At 44.7% G+C, this 17,454-nt stretch overlaps 1 protein-coding gene across 5 annotated transcripts in view; it reads left to right on the forward strand.

Moving 5' to 3' along the window:
- Positions 1-17,454, forward strand: part of PRAG1 (PEAK1 related, kinase-activating pseudokinase 1) — an 87,227-nt gene that overhangs the window by 27,365 nt on the left and 42,408 nt on the right. For 4 of the 5 annotated variants that reach the window (XM_081844806.1, XM_081844804.1, XM_081844803.1 and 1 more), the window contains exon 2: positions 13,365-13,781. In XM_081844806.1, the coding sequence (XP_081700932.1) occupies positions 13,446-13,781 (336 nt within the window). In that variant the 5' untranslated portion in view covers positions 13,365-13,445. Of the gene's footprint in view, positions 1-7,598; positions 7,998-13,364; positions 13,782-17,454 lie in introns of those variants that run through there. The other variant, XM_081844807.1, reaches the window with a different exon arrangement.

Below are 17,454 nucleotides of genomic sequence, written 5' to 3' on the forward strand. Positions count from 1 at the left end.
CCAGCAGAAACGGCCATGCGCCCCTCGCTTCCTTGCGCCTGGACGCGCCGCTTTCCTGGAAGAGTCTTGCAGGACTTCGGGGTTTCCTCTCCGTGCATTTGGCGTGGGTGGTTTGCTCCGCGACGCTTATACACACGTGTTGCGTGTTCCCCACCCCCGCAGCTGTTTCACTCTCTTCCGAGGTTCACGTGGCGAGCGCCGAACAACAGTAAGCAAGGGAGCCTTTTGTTAAGGGCTTCCAGGGGGTTGCATTGAACTGAATGCAGTGCGCTGCGTTTCGTGAAACGTGCCCGGCAGAGCAGATGCTTGGCCGATGGAAGTCGCCGGGCATTTCTTGCCAGTAAGTTCCCTGCAACGTTACAAGGTTGGCGTGGTTCGGCTGGTCCAGGGGCGAGGTTTTCCTTGGGTGAGCGGGGCAAACGTATTTCCTCCGAAGCACATGGCTTGCTAAAAAGCAAAGGGGAAAAAAAAGCTCTAGTAGCGCTGCCCAGACGTCTGACTGGACCTTGATCTTTCCAATATCCTGTGCTTTAAAAACCAGATTCCTCATAAGCTGTATAAAAGACGAGAGAGGGTTTTACGGAAAAGCTGTGAAAGTCCAGACTGTAATTAGATATGGTGCAATAACCATATTCCATATTTCTTTCAACTTGGCAGTATTCCTGATCCTTTCCCATATGCCTGTTGCAGGATTGCAGAATATACAAGTTGGTCTCTTTCCCTTGGTGTTTTTAGACTGCAACCCGACTCGCAGTGCCCTGGAAGGAAGTCCCATTGAACCCAATGGGTTTTATTTCTGGGTGTACATGTTGCTGGATCACTGTTCCCTTTTAAAAGTTGCCAATTTCCTTGACTCTTCAGCTACTGCTGCTTGTCAGCCTAACATTTTACAACTGCGAGTACAAACATTGTTAGTGTTTATTAATTACCAAAGAACCATTTTATTAACGTTTTGTCAAGCCTTTACTAAGTGTGTGCCCCAGAAAGGCAAATAGAGCCCACCGTGCGTGGATTTCCTGTAGGGGCATGATACACCTGTTATTGCTACCTGTCTGAGACTGCAATAAGGGAGAGGAGGGTGAAATACTTGACAGGCCCCAGGGCACGCCTAGCGGGCTGCATTTAGGCTGGGGAATCACAAACCGCAAATCTGGTGTTACTGATCTTATACAGAGGACTCAGCTATACGGCTGCAAATGAAACGTTTTAAGTGTGTTGTAAAGTGCGTTATACAAATGTGACATTAGATGGCGCTGGTGAGCTATGACAAATTCAATATATTTTTCAAAACTTTTTTTTTTTTAAAAAAAGCATTTTCACAACGTTTTTTGCTTTGGGTTAAACCACAGAGCCTAGGACTTGCCGATCAGAAGGTCAGTGGTTCGAATCCCCACGACGGGGTGAGCTCCCGTTGCTCGGTCCCTGCTCCTGCCCACCTAGCAGTTCGAAAGCGCATCAAAATGCAAGTAGATATATAGGTACCATTCCAGCGGGAAGGTAAATGGCGTTTCCGTGTGCTGCTCTGGTTCGCCAGAAGCGGCTTAGTCAAGCTGGCCACATAGAATCATAGAATCATAGAACTGTAGAGTTGGAAGGGATCCTGAGGATCATCTAGTCCAACCCCCTGCAATGCGGGAACATGCAGCTGGTCCATACAGGGATCGAACCTGCAACCTTGGTGTTATCAGCACCATGGTCTAACCCACATAGCTATGACCTGGAAGCTGTCTGCGGACAAACACCGGCTCCCTCGGCCTATAGAGCGTGATGAGCGCGCAACCCCAGAGTTGGTCATGACTGGACCTAATGGTCAGGGGTCCCTTTACCTTTACTAGATTCCACCAGAGTGTTTTGAAGTCAGTGCAGTGATCCCAGGGAATACCCTCCCCCCCAAGCCTGTGATTGTGATCATTGGGCATGATTCAAGTGAAGCTTAAGTACACTTGGATTTCATTGATTCCATATCATAGAATCATAGGGTTGGAAGGAACCCTAAGGATCGTCTCGTCCAACCCTTTGCAATGCAGGAATATACAGCTGTCCCAAATGGGAGTTGAACCTGCAACCTTGGCGTTATTAGCACCATGCTCTTACCAACTGAGCTAAAGATGCCGGAAGATACGGAGAGCTCAGCAGGTTCTTAAATCCCCCATGAATATTTGCTTAAGATGGATTTTACCCCAATGTGTTAGGATTCAGATGATACCTGGATAATTGACTGCAGCTTGCTTCTGGACTTTAGACGGCAATCCTCACTGAACACAGGGGGACTTATTTCGGGATAAGACATACAGAGAACTGCACTCCTAATTTCCTGCATTGTGGAACTGGTCCAAATAAAGTTGGTCCTGCTTCAGCCTCTTTGAAATCAGTGGGACTTAGTTGATTTCAGTGGGACATAATTGCAGTTATTACTTGCAGTGATAAATAATAATTTAAATGTTGCTGCAGGCAGAGGGCCTTCTCGGTAGTGGCACCCGCCCTGTGGAACGCCCTCCCACCAGATGTCAAAGAGAAAAACAACTACCAGACTTTTAGAAGACATCTGAAAGCAGCCCTGTTTGGGGAAGCTTTTAATGTTTGATGGACTATTGTATTTTAATATTTTGTTGGAAGCCGCCCAGAGTGGCTGGGGAAACCCAGCCAGATGGGTGGGGTATAAAATGATAATAATAATAATAATAATAATAATAATAATAATAATAATAATTGTTGCAAATATAATACATGGGATCACTAATTGTAAATTATTTACAGTGACAAAAATGCGTCCAACTTGACTGACATTCCTTGAAGGTGTATTCTGGTAACATACCTGGAAATAAAATGTGTTGGCTTGATATTCACAGGATTCTTAGGATTTATGTAGCTGTTGTTGCTTCATACAATGTCTTCCATTGTATGCAGTGGTAGAACTGTGTGACTTTTCTCACCATGGGCGAGAAAACTTGAGGAGCATCCTTTAGGAAGTTTTCCTGTACTGGGCCCATTGAAATCTATGGAGTTGCACAAGAGTAACCACGAACATCTGTGCAGCTCTCATTGATTTCAATGGGTCTTGTTCAAAAATACTTCTGGGGGAATTGTGCGCACACTAATATAGTGCCAAACCTGTGGTATTGACTGATAATTTACTTTGCAAAACTTCATTCGTTTTCATGCCAACTTTTCAGTATTTGAATAATAGCTATTAATAAATATACCGTATTTTTCTCTCTATAACACTCACATTTTTTCTCCTAAAAAGTAAGGGGAAATGTCTGTGCGTGTTACTGAGCGAATGTGTGGTCCCTGGAGCCGACTGGCCCGAGTGCAGGGGCAAAAATCAGGCAAAAATCAGATCGCGCGGAGGAGGGGAAGTTGTAGAGAGGAACCTGCATTCTGCCTCAGGGTCTTACTGCCCACCCTCTTCTGTTTTCGGTTGCTGTGTTTGCTCACATGCAACAAAGAGCAGGGAAATCCCATGCCCTCCTGGCAAGCAGAGGGAAAGGAAAGGATCGCGTCCTTCCTTCTGATTCCTTCCTAGTCATACTGTGCGCAGACTCCAGCCCACCTGGCTCAGGTTCCGTTGGAGCGCAGCAGACAGCCACCACCTCCTCCTCCCCGTGCTGCTGCTGCGTCCAGCATTCTAGGGACTCGCAGGCAGCCGGAAAACATGCAGGTGGGGGGGGGAGGGGGGCTGGCTTGGGTGGGTGGGGAAAAACTTTTGCCTTCCTTTCCTCCCTTCCGTTAAACCCCTCTCCTGCATTGTTAACCAGTTGCACACCCCTCTCGTGCTCTTTGTCCCTTCTGTGTTTTTCCTCCCCCCCCCCCACTTAAAACGTGGTTACAAAGCACGGATCCACATGGATCCTCAGGATCTTTGCATTGGGTCACCCCAAATTCACCATCAGATCACATAGCATGTCCATGGCTACAGCCTGCACCAAAAAAATCACACACCCACTGTTGCCTGGGGCTGCAATGGTGCAAAAACGTGGTTACAAAGCACAGATCCACATGGATTCTCAGGATTTTTGCATTGGGCTACCCCAAACTCACTGTCAAATCACATCTGTGGCCACAGCATGAAGCACAAAAATGATACATCCACTGTTTCATTCAGAATCCCCCCCCCTTGTTTTCCTCCTCTGAAAACTATGTGCGTGCTATGGTCAGGTGCGTGTTATAGAGCGAAAAATATGGTATGTTTTGTAGGTGGCTTAGAATAGACTCTCAGTTTGGAGGATTTCTGAAGGAGGAAAGCTTTAATGAAACTGAAGAAACAAAAATGTAACTTGCATCTCCCTTGCATATTACCCATTGTATGAGCCATATTTTAAAGCTCAGCATAAATTTACATTTAAAGCATGGATTTGATTATATTCCCAGCTCCAAAATAGCCTGATTATGCAGATTTGGCACAAAGATGATACCAGTTAAAATTTAAGTCGGCCAGGAAAAGTTACATTAACACTGATAGGGGTAGGGAGCAATCAGTATCTGAGCTGTCAGTATAGAAAATCAGTGTATATATTTTTACTGGGCCTGCAAGAGTGATTCATCGCTGATGGGATTAGGAATGATACGAAAAGTGAAAATTGTAATGAAATGGCACTTTGAACAGGGTGGCTGCTCCAGAAGTGATACAATAGTGAATGTTGCATAGAACAGTGTTTCCCAACCTTGGGTCTCCAGCTGTTTTTGGACTACAGTTGCCATCATCCCTGACCACTGGTCTTGCTAGCTAGGGATGATGGGAGTTGTAGTCCCAAAACAGCTGGAGACCCAAGGTTGGGAAACACTGGCATAGAAGGCTGAAGTGCTGAGTAGTTATTTACCGCCATAGTTACATAAAATCACAATCAGTTAATTGAAATATGCAGGGATATGCAGCGGTCCCATGTGGGGATTGAACCTGCAACCTTGGCGTTAATCAACACCACACTCTAACCAACTGAGCTATCCAGGTTCTGAAAGTTTTTTCTCTAGCCCACACTTTCAGAATAAAAAATTTTGCTCTCAGCACGCTGGGGTTTTTTTTTTTTTTTAATTGATAAGAAATACATTCGAAAACAAAAAGAAACAACTTCTGACAAATTGAATACATTTGACTGGATATACAGCATTCATGGTCCGAGTAGCAATAAATCTGGCTTAGTAACTTGCTATTCAACTGGTCACCTGTGGTGAGTAACAATTGCCCCCAGGCAAATAGGCAGGGAAGCTTTACAAAAGTTGGTTCCTTTTTCTGTTTGAGGCACAAATGACTAACATGGAGTGGGTGTGAGTGGGCTGGTAACAACTTTCGCTGGCATGTCATTTTGAGGATTTATTTCCAAGGCTGCAGTAAATCCTGTATTAAATGAATTTTTTTAACTGTCGGACGCGATAGAGCTAGAGAAATAGGATTAGAAGGGGAATTTTTCCTTAAATGGGTGTGTTTCTCGTGGGGTCCTTGCAAAGTCAGCTGCCTGTTTCCATTGTTGTAGAAGTGGACAATATAGAAGTTATGGCAAAGACAGCTGATGTTCAAAACTTGATGGGTTGATAACCATCATTTGTTTACATTCTGTTTTGATCTTCCATTTGTTAACTTGCTGTAATTTCAGATACACTCACTTTAATGATATTGTCTTACAAGGTTGTCTTACAGCGTATGCAGTTAACTAAAACTCAGGAGTTGCTGTGTCTTCGTCCCCCAGCTTCCATTTGCCTTCATAATATAATACGTACACACGTCATTTGTATCAAACACTGATGTAGTCATTGGTTTTATCCTTGACCCATGCTTCCACTCATACATTTGCACCATTTATTCATCACGTTTAACACACAGAGAGAGCAATCTGTTTTGTAAAAGTTGAAAAACCGTTGTGTTGTTGGCATCTGTCTGTCAGGGAGACAATGAAAGGGCACGCCAACAGGGGTAGAGTCAAACCGTTGGAGAGTTATAGCGCCTGCTATGACTGTAGAGAGGGACACAGGTGGCGCAGTGGCTCCTGCCCTCCTAGCAGTTGGAAAGCACGTCAAAGTGCAAGTAGATACTGTTGTGACGTGGGGTTTGTGATTTCAGCTCTCTTGACATATTATGCTGGAGACAGTTCTCTAGTAACACTTCTTTATTAAAGCAACAAGACTGAAACCTGAGGAGGGGAGAGCTACATTTATAGGGACAGGGAACTAGCTAGAAGGGATACATTTTGGAGGGAACAATATCAGGCAATCACAGTCCTGCCTTTTGGAGGCAACCAATAAGACAGAGGATCCAAATACAGCAGCTTAAATGAACCAATAGTAGCTGTACCCTCTGGAACCAAAAGGCAGTTACTTTACCCTAATGCAATTACAGACAATAATAATACAGATATAAAATCCTTTGACTCAATACACAACAGATACCTTCCAGCGGGAAGGTAAACGGCGTTTCCGTGCACTGCTCTGGTTTGCCAGAAGCGGCTTAGTCATGCTGGCCACATGACCCGGAAGCTGTACGCCGGCTCCCTCGGCCAATAAAACAAGATGAGCGCCGCAACCCCAGAGTCGGTCACGACTGGACCTAATGGTCAGGGGTCCCTTTACCTTTACCTTTATGACCGTAGAGACCAGGGGTCAGCAGACTTTTTCAGCCATGGGCCGGTCCACTGGCCCTCAGATCGTGTGATGGGCTGGACTATATTTTGAAAAGAAAAAAATGAACGAATTCCCGTGCCCCACAAATAACCCAGATATTTTAAATAACAGCACACATTTTACTCATGTTAAAACACCAGGCAGGCCCCACAAATAACCCAGAGATGCATTTTAAATAAAAGGACACATTCTACTCATGTAAAAAAAAGCTGATTCCTGGACCATCTGCGGGCCAGATTGAGAAGGTGATTGGGCCGCATCCGGCCCACGGGCCTTAGGCTGCCTACCCCTGGTGGAGACCAGTACAGGAGAGACATGTTTCATTATAGCTGGGGCAGATGAAGGCATCCGGTTTTGCTGCTAAAGGTGAACTATGGTGCTTCTCTCTGTGGTCTTCCCAGGGACCATTCCTCCTCTGGTCATGGCTGTGGATAATAATAATAATAATAATAATAATAATAATAATAATAATAATTTATTATTTATACCCCGCCCATCTGGCTGAGTTTCCCCAGCCACTCTAGGCGGCTCCCAATCAAGTGAACAGGGCTGCCTTCAGATGTCTTTTAAAGATAGGATAGCTGCTTATTTCCTTCACATCTGAAGGGAGGGTGTTCCACAGGGTGGGCGCCACTAGCGAGAAGGCCCTCTGTCTGGTTCCCTGTAACCTCACTTCTCGCAATGAGGGAACCGCCAGAAGGCCCTTGGCGCTGGACCTCAGTGTCTGGGCTGAACGATGGGGGTGGAGATGCTCCTTCAGGTATACTGGGCCGAGGCCGTTTAGGGCTTTAAAGGTCAGCACCAACACTTTGAATTGTGCTCGGAAACGTACTGGGAGCCAATGCAGATCTCTCAGGACCGGTGTTAGGTGGTCCCGGCGGCCACTCCCAGCCACCAGTCTAGCTGCCGCATTCTGGATTAATTGCAGTTTCTGGGTCACCTTCAAAGGTAGCCCCACGTAGAGCACACTGCAGTAGTCCACGACCTGGCTGTCTTGTCTCCAAGCACCACAATTGTCTGCAATGGATTCCCATACGGCTGGGTTAATGTAATACTGCCAGCCTTCATGTCACATTTCATGTCCTTGGGGATCCCGCCATCCTCCTTTCTGCGTACATGACCAAGGCAGCATAGATGTTGCTGAGACACAAGTGTCTGGGAATGTGGGCCTGGAAGAGCACATCTTTGTTTGAGATTTGGTTTTCCATGACGTCATAAGTTCCAGCCAATTAGTGCTGTGCACATCAAGCTTTTCCTTTGGTCACATGGAACCAGTTTTTTCTATGCTCGGTTACCTTGATGAGATTTCTTCCCATGGGCATCTTGTTGGCCATTGTGGTGCTAGACTCGATGAGCCTTTCAACTGATCCAGCGGTACTCATACAGTATGTTATTTTCTTAATATAGAAGGAAATATTGTGTATCCCGTAAGGCAAAGACTTGGGAAGGACTTCAGCTCCCTAGTTGGCAACTAATTATGCAGTATTATTAGAAGATGGGCCTACGTTTTAAAACTATTTCCAAATAGATATTGGAGACGTCAAGCTTCAGGCCACTTAACTTCAGAATAATTGTACTAATGAGTGGAACTAATTCCAAATAGATAATTATCTGTCTGCCTGTCTCTCCATCCTTTAGTTGTCTTGTGTCGTTTGATTGCTCAGTTGAAACAGATGTTAATTACCCTTTCTTTTCTTTCTTGCCCCTTCTCTTTCTTTGTGCATTCAGTAACAATACATTTTTCAATTAATCATCATCAGATTTTTTGATTAGCAGTGTGGCTAGTTTTTAAAATGAGGGCAATTAACATTTTCCATTATAATCCTTTTGTCTTCTTCTTTCTGATCCAATTACTAGAATGAAAAGAGAATTTTGATCCTTCTAGGGGCGGCGGCATTCAGGGATCTAAAACAATTAACTGCTGTACCGTGAACTAAAGCCATAATTTGGGGGAGGGGTTCTGGAAAAAGCAAACATGGAACATTTTTAGAGCTCCTCATAAAATAATCGCAACCAAATGACTATACCTCCCATTTGCTGGATTGTGACTGAAACACACCCAACATATGATAAATTGGATAATCAGCTTAAGTAACATAAGCATTTTCCACACAGTGTATGGTAAATAAAGCAATGATTTCTTGAATTGAGAATGATGGATAGGAAGGAAATAATAAAATGTTTTCATGTCATTTTAAACCATAGTTAAACTAAACTATGGTGTAAATCTTAAAAAGCAGAGACACCACCTTGCCAACAAAGGTCCATATAGTTAAAGCTATGGTTTTCCCAGTAGTGATGTATGGAAGTGAGAGCTGAACCATAAAGAAGGCTGATCGCTGAAGAATTGATGCTTTTGAATTATGGTGCTGGAGGAGACTCTTGAGAGTCCCATGGACTGCAAGAAGATCCAATCTATCCATTCTTAAAGACATCAGCCCTGACTGCTCACTGGAAGGACAGATCCTGAAGCTGAGGCTCCAATACTTTGGCCACCTCATGAGAAGAGAAGACTCCCTGGAAAAGACCCTGATGTTGGGAAAGATGGAGGGCACAAGGAGAAGGGGATGGCAGAGGACGAGATGGTTGGACAGTGTTCTCGAAGCTACCAGCATGAGTTTGACCAAACTGTGGGAGGCAGTGGAAGACAGGAGTGCCTAGCGTGCTCTGGTCCATGGGGTCACGAAGAGTCGGACACGACTAAATGACTCAACAACAACAATGGTGTAAATCTGAATGTGCAGCTGATCTTCATTCCTCTTGTGCTGCCAGGACGTAAACCATGGCTTGGCTTTTGATTTGTTACCTCCAACCAAACCACAAGCCGTAAGCGAAGAATAAATCTTGGTTACAGCACATGACTCATTTAGGTAGAAGGAAACCACAACTCTGTTTTCAGAGGTCCCTTCCATCGGCAGCAACAGGGGCGGTGGACACCAGCTTGCATTTACATTTACACCATAGTTTAATTTAACTATGGTTTAAAAGTGACATGTGGACCTGACCACTGGGCTGCTGTAGCTGTTATCTAGTTTAAGGATTTGTATGGTGAAATGAAATCTTAAAATAATTGTTTCTTATTCTGCCCTCATATTTATTACTATGTATATCATATCCCACTTTCTCCTCCCTTTGGGGAGACTGGAAGCAGAGTTAAATCAATTTACTGATTTTGTAATTCATATTATTTCCTGAAGGCTTGTTCCTTAGCATGTTAGATCAATATAAATTCATACGTACTGAACTTAGGGCTGTAGGCTAGCTTTGTAGTGTGGTCCTTTGCTTGGGCAAAGCACACGGAGCAAGGCTGATAGCGGGCAGAAAGAAAGAAGCAGGAAAAATAGCCATACAACACACACATCCTTGCTACCTGTCCCCCTTCACAAAAAGAAGAAAGAAACCACTTTTAAAAACCAAAGACACCTTTTATATTGATCATCAATGGCAACAGGGAGCTGGACCTTTCCACCAAGTTTTCCATGAATTTTACTATTTGTGTGGGTAGATTCACATAGACTATGAATGACCATAATCTTTTTTGGAGAGGAATGGGCAACTGGGAACACTTTGTGTATCAGTTATTTGCCACACAGGGAACTTTGGCACACTTCCCACACTGGTTTGACAAAATAGGTGATCCTTTTGGTTTCATCGCTGCTGTTCCTATTACTCTAATCATAATGCCAGAGTCTTTGTGAACCTTATGTAAAGTAGGAAATACATGCACAAAGGAGCTACGGCAGGGACACAGACATGGCAAAGTGTCGTCCATTTTAATCCAACATGGCTGCTCTACTGTCTGTGTAAAACGTACCATAACTGCTGGGTGTGATGGAGGTTTTCCAGGCCTAGCAGGGCTCACATACCCTCCAATATTCCTCCGATGAAAATAGGGACATCTTGTTATGTACTGAAGTTCTCACTCTGGGCCAGCAGGGGGATACTGTGGATAGTTTTCACTCAGGTCCACATATGCAAATAAGGGATTGAAAGTAACGTTCAGTGATTGGATAGTTACAGAAAATGGTTACTGTTGCATTCTAGTGGAGCTCTATATAAGCAGGCTGGCTGAACCCTTCAGTTCAGTTCAGTTCAGTTCTGTCCTGTGAATAAACAAGAGCTGTTTGAAGAATCGCTGTGTTGTCTGATATGTTCACCCACAACTTAACACATCCAGTGCTATGTTTGTAGAAAAAGATGCGCAGAAACACACCGTGAACACCTCTCTTGTTCTCTTAGAATGGCAACGGTACCCACCTGAGAGGTGCAGGGACTGAGTTCCAGTGAGTTCTGGCTGGAAAAAATGCCCTGGAGATGGCCTATTCCATTACCCTTCAACATTTCTCCAATGAAAATAGGGACGTCCTAAGGAAAAACGGGACATTCCGTGATCAAATCAGAAACCAGGAAAGCTTCTGCAATCCAGGACTGTTCTTGGAAAATAGGGACACTTGAAGGGCCTGGGTTGAGATTAACACACAGTGTGTCTTTGTGAGCAGTCATAGTGCTCATTAGTGATATATCTGGTTACTGCTCAATGTTTTTTAAGCCCTAGAGAAATTGGCTTCTTTTTGTGGCAGACAGTGATACGTATGTTTGTCAAGTTCCTGTTTGATTCATGCTGAAACTATTCCGCTGCCCAACCCATTCCTATGTGCTCTTTACTTTTCCACTATATTTGCAAAGGCGGTGTGACCAGGTCATAGAATGAATCTCATACCCCAGATATATGAAACTTATCTCCAGATGGACAATAGGCATTGTATATTTCTAGATACTTATTGTTAAGGTCATAGCTGTGGAATGTGTAAAAAAAAAAACCCCAGCCTGAACACCTTGAACACAGTCCAGAAAAAGTCAAGCGCTTGGAGGTCTCAGTGATCTCAGTGGAGAAGCAAAACACCTGTTTTAGTTTTCCTTGTTTTTGGGGAATATTCCCTAAGGGTCTTCCAGCTTGAGATTTGTCGTTGGGAGAGGTGAGAAGCAAAGAAGATGCAACAGGCATGAAAACTGAGGGAACTGCTATGCAGGGCCAGCTCTACTGTTAGGCAGAGTGAGGTGGCCACTTCAGGCAGAAGATGCTGAGGGGCAGAGAATGGACAAAGCTGTAAGTGCCGTGCAGTCTGCCCTGTATCCCCTAAGCTCACCTGCTGCCCTCAAGTGCACTCTTCCCCATCACCGGTGTTGTAGTCAGAGTCACTTGCTAGTCTGTTTGGCTTTTGTACATAGAACAAGATATGTACTACCTTGCTTTTTGATTCAGGTAGCAACATGTCTTGGGGCAGCCCCGACTATGTGTTACAAGAAAAAGGAGCCATATGTTATGTGAATTCTCTCCTTAGTATCTATAATTTCTTACCTAGTTACAGCCTGTGATTGGGGGAGGGGGCGGGACACCTCAACAAAATGCTGCCATTTTTAGTGGCAGCCTTATGTTCTCTGTAATGTGTACTTTTTTGGCCTAAGGTTAGGCCAAAGGCTTCATAGGGAAAGTGGATTTCCCATGCATGCAGAGCTCTGGGTGCCGTTCCTGGGTTTTCCTTTGAGAATTTTGAGTAATGGGTTTTCCATTATGAATAAAGGACATACTCCTGTATGGTAGAGTGTGATGGAATGTGGGAAACTGGTTAGACACATACACATAGTTAAGAATGCCAGTTTAGGTTTAGGTTTCATGCATCTGATGGACTGTGGTCCACGAAAGCTTATGCCAAGGACTTGTTAGTCTTTAAGGTGCCGCATGACCCTTTGCTGTGTGTGCTTAATGGTTCTCCCACTGAACTCAATAGGACTTAAAAGTGATTAACGTGAATGGATTGTGCCACGTAAATAATACGTTGTGAAAAAGCAGTGTAAGCAAACAACCATTCTAGTTAAGGCATAATGCAGTTTTTCGTGTCATAGGCTGAGACACCTGTACAGGTATCTGCATGGGGGACAGTGGGGCAGGGCTTATTACTGGAATTTAGTGAACTATCTGACATTGTATCAAGAGAAGAAGCAGTTAAGAGCCCTACAGAATTCTAGATTTGGAAGGGACTACAGGGATCAAGTCCAACCCCTGCAGTTCAGGAATCTTTCACCCAACATGGGGCTTGAACCCTTGACCTGAGATTATGAGTCTCATGCTCTACCAACTGAGCTATCTGTATGGGAACTCTGCAAGCAGCAGCAAAAAGAAGGAATTGCTCAGTTCCTGTTTTAGGGCCAGAGCAGCCAGATGAGTCCTGTTGCCAGACAAGGGAGGGTGTGTGACAATACCCAACGGGGAAGCATTCATGCTACAGTTATTTTTAATATCTGCACATTGCAAGATGAGCCCTACTGAAACAGACCAAAAGCCCTTCTAGTCCAGCTTCCTGTTTTCACAGTGGCCAACCAGATCCACGAACCTGTGTGTAACTGCAGGATGTATAAAAATGTCCCCATATCCTCAGGGCATCTCCACACTTCATCTGTGGGTGCTGTCATTTCCTCAATCCCATATAGTGTTAATGACAGGCGCTCAGGCATCTTTGAATGTTCACGTTGGGGAGGATGCCTGGCATATTCAAATAGGCACTTGCAAACTCTCCTCTGTTGCTTATGGGGCTTTCTTTCAGGGGGTGGGGCACACCAGAAAGTAGAATTAAGTTTGTGAAGGTGGGGAGGGGCAGAAATTCAGAAAGTTTTAGAGGCGTGGCATGGTGGAAAGAGCTTCCTCAGATTTCCATGTATAAAATTAATAGCAGCGATGTGTTCTTTCTTTCCAGATAGCTCAGTTGCACGACAGGACAAATTGCTAAGAGCCGCTACACGGAGTGCAAAATGAGCAGCGAAGCTCAACATACAAGATGCAGAGGGCACTCCAAGTGAAGCAAGTGGGATTGAAAATGTCTGCGTGTAGTGATTTTGTGGAACACATCTGGAAGCCGGGCTCCTGCAAAAACTGCTTCTGCCCCAGACACTTCCACCAGCTGCAGGCGCCGCCCCTGGACCTGGGAGGTAGCTGTGGCCTCCTGCAGGATCTGAATGGAACCAGAGCCAAAGCTGAGCCTACGGCTCTGGAGGATGACGGAGTAGTTTCCTTGCCTTACTCCAAGCCAACAATTGCCGTGAAACCGACGATGATAAACTCGGATGTTGCCGATGTGTGGGCGGATGGGAACCTGAGTGCCAATATCCCACAGGTAATGATTAACAAGGAGCATGGTGTGTTTTATAAGGTTTTTCCGTTGTAATAAAAAAATGTATTTGACGTAGAACAGTACTGGTATTTGTTATGACACAATTCCTGTAATTTTTCTTCATTTAGCAAAGGAAGGTTCTGTTGTCAATGGCTTGAGATTCCACTGCTTGTCAGTAAGATAGGAAACCCTTGCAGAATTTCTGGGTGTGTTCCTAGGTTCTTAGTGGGCAACATCCTCTTGGGTTTCAGAGAAAGCCGGAAAGCTTTGCATGCTTCCTCCAGGGTGAGCTCACCTGTGAATCTCCAAATGTTATTGGTCTACAAATCCCAGTCCCGTCTCTGGCCTTGCTGTCTGGGGCTGCTGGAGTTGGAGTCCTGCAACATCTGAACGGCCACAGATGTGGTCCCTGACACAGATGTAGCTACCCCTGACTTACTTTCATGCAAAACCCTTGCCAGCTGTCATGTTATCCTTTGGATCCAGGTGAGCCCCACTGCTACCCAGACTGACATGAGCAAGTTTTCATTTGCCCTCTTCTAGGCATCAGAACCTTCTGACCCTAGGTGCGCGTGAGAGTCATTCAACTTCTCTCAGGCATCTTCAGCCTGGACTTTATTCCCTCAGGAAATGCAGCAGTGCCTGCCTCCCAAATCCAGCATTCCTTGAGATAGGTGATAGGTGAATAGGAACAGCCGCGCTGTAGAGAGTGGAGCACCCAAGAATCGACCAGCCCTCCCCATATCCTCACCCCTTAACTACACAACGATCCAAACATCAGGTGGTCAGAGGATCTACTGCTTCTTGTGACTTCTAGGGATCCTAACCCACAGGACACTACGCTTGCCAGAATGGTAGGAAGAACTTTCCTTGGTAGGTGGGCTTTTGGAGTTTGACAGCTTCGCTATAGGGAGCTCTCAAGCCGTCCCAGGTGTGGATACTTGAGGAATTGGAGCTTTACACATTCCAATAGGAACTGATTTGTAGCAAAGCTTCAATAAGAACCAACTTCCATACTTCCCCAATATTCAGATGTGAGTAAAGGTACCTATTTATCTACTTGCACTTTGACGTGCTTTCGAACTGCTAGGTTGGCAGGAGCAGGGACTGAGCAACAGGAGCTCACCCCGTCGCGGGGATTCGAACCGCCGACCTTCTGATCAGCAAGTCCTAGGCTCTGTGGTTTAACCCACAGCGCCACCCGCATCCCTCAATATTCAGGTGTAGTTTTTGGCTAAAAAAATAGTAAAGTATTTTGAAATGTGTATTTTGAGAGAGAGAGAAATTAATTAAATGTATTTAGAAGTGGTAACAAGAACTGAAAAACGGAAACAGGGCAGATTTATGAGTGAACACATGTACAAGTGGCATGGGCTGAAAATAGATTCATTTCTACACCACTCGTTCCTAGGGGATCCCACCTAGGGGATTCTGTTAAACTCAGTCCTCTACACGGAGGATGCAGAATATCTCAGCAAACTTGGTCTCCCACAAACAGACATTGAAGTGGAACATGAATCAGTACTTCCACCAGGGATTTGCCTTGAACTGTTCTGCCTCTTCTCCTGCTGAAGGGAAGGTTGTAAATAATGCTACAGAGTTTTCTGTCATTTCTTAAACTACAGTGTGTTGTAAGAAGAATTTCAGGCAGAGATGTGTGAACACAGCCGCTGACACCACAACGCCTCAAGAATTGTCACTGGTATTTTTTAAAAAAATCATTTTTTGCTGCCTATTTAATGCCTTGGATCTTTTCCCCAAGCAGACATTTCCGCATTAGCCTTGATATTTTGCTCTAGGCAAAATTTGCCAGCAACTCTTAACTGTAGATAAGACTTATTAAGCAAAGAAAAGACCAGAAAGGTTGGCAGAATGAGCAATTTATTTCATGCACTAACTTGAAAGTACTGGTGTTTCTAATTGGGCTTGGTTTTTAATGAGCAAAATTTCATCAAAATCAGTTAAAGCAGAGTTCAGCGTTCAGTTACCTACATGTGTCAGTGAAAGCCTTTTCAGGCAGGCAGTGAATGAATGAATCATGTCAGTTAGTGTGGAGAGGATAGAAGAAAGGCTTTTGTGCTCAAGGGCTTCTGCTGCTGAGATTCTGGATATCTTTTTTTATATTCATTTTTAAAAAGCAGTACTCTAGCCCTCTTTGTCCAGCAGAAAATGGAATGTGCCTCAAAGCTGCACATTTGAAAGGGGAAAGAAAAATATATTCAGGAGCCTACATGTATTATGCTTTCAGATCCCGTGATTACAAAGTCTATTTGAAGTTTTCGAAGGCGTACTTTGTAATTTTGAACTTCTGGGATGAGTAGCTCAGGCATTCTTTGTCAGAGCATCTGATTGGAAAATTCACCTTTCCAGGAAGCAGGGACTCATCATATTTGATATGAAATTGTTGCCTGTTAATACTTGCCACCCTTTTTCTCTCTTCAAAGCTGTGCACCACTTTTTTCACTGTTAAATTCAGATTAAAAATGAGGCTTCCAGCTTTAATCAGTAGATTAATCAAGTCGCACTTGGAACTGATGCATGTGGAGAGAAGAGTTTTAACTATTCCCTCCCCAGAAACAATCCCCATGAATATTCCTCCATGTGGCAATTACTAAAGGTAAAGGGACCCCTGACCATTAGGTCCAGTCGTGGACGACTCTGGGGTTTGCGGTGTTCATCTTGCTTTACTGGCCGAGGGAGCCGGAGTACAGCCGAGGGAGCCGGAGTTCATGTGGCCAGCATGACTAAGCCGCTTCTGGCGAACCAGAGCAGCGCACAGAAACGCCGTTTACCTTCCCGCCGGATTGGTACCTATTTATCTACTTGCATTTTGATGTGCTTTCAAACTGCTAGGTTGGCGGGAGCAGGGACCGAGCAATGGGAGCTCACTGTGTCATGGAGATTCGAACCACTGACCTTCTGATCGGCAAGTCCTAGGCTCTGTGGTTTAACCCACTGCGCCACCCGCATCCCTTGTGGGCAAAAAACTCCCATTGAGCCACAACCCTGTTGACAATCCTGTGCATTACACATTTAACTCAATGTGTAGTTAAGCCCTTACTGCAATATTTGCCCAGAAAGAAAAAGTCAAGAAAGAAGCCCATAACTTTGAAAAGTTGACACTGTGACTGTTTACTCAGAATTAAGTCCTGTTGAGTCAATGGGACTTGCTTTCAGACAAGTGTGCACAGAACTGCAGCCATACCATCATTCTGGATCAGTCTGTAAAGGTGGCTGGGTGTGTTGATGCACAATGTCTCATTTTTCTATCCAGAAGTGACCAGTTAAAATTATTTTCCAGACACAAGCCCTTGTTGTTTCTGCCGTTCTTGGGAAGAGAGTCGCCACACGGCTCTTTGATGTTCTTCCTAACACACAGGTTTCCCTTAATGTGGAGGGATCCTCTCACGGCTTTTGAACTGCCGTGACTTTGCTTCTCAATAAACCAGATGCCAGTTCACAGAGGACAACGCCTCCTCCTTTGTAATGCTTATAACAGATATGGGCCGCAAGAAAGCTGCTCTATTTTATAGCATGAAGTGGGAGAGGAAATTATCAGTTGCCCTGAACTGGGGGGGGGGGTGTCCTTGCCAGAGTGGCTTTTGTTTGATCGCTAACGTTAATGAACATTTCCCTCTCTTCTCCACTCTTATTTTCCCATTTAAGTACATGCACT

This window comes from Podarcis erhardii (assembly GCF_964252035.2).
Source record: "Podarcis erhardii genome assembly, chromosome: 17".
NCBI lineage: Eukaryota > Metazoa > Chordata > Lepidosauria > Squamata > Lacertidae > Podarcis > Podarcis erhardii.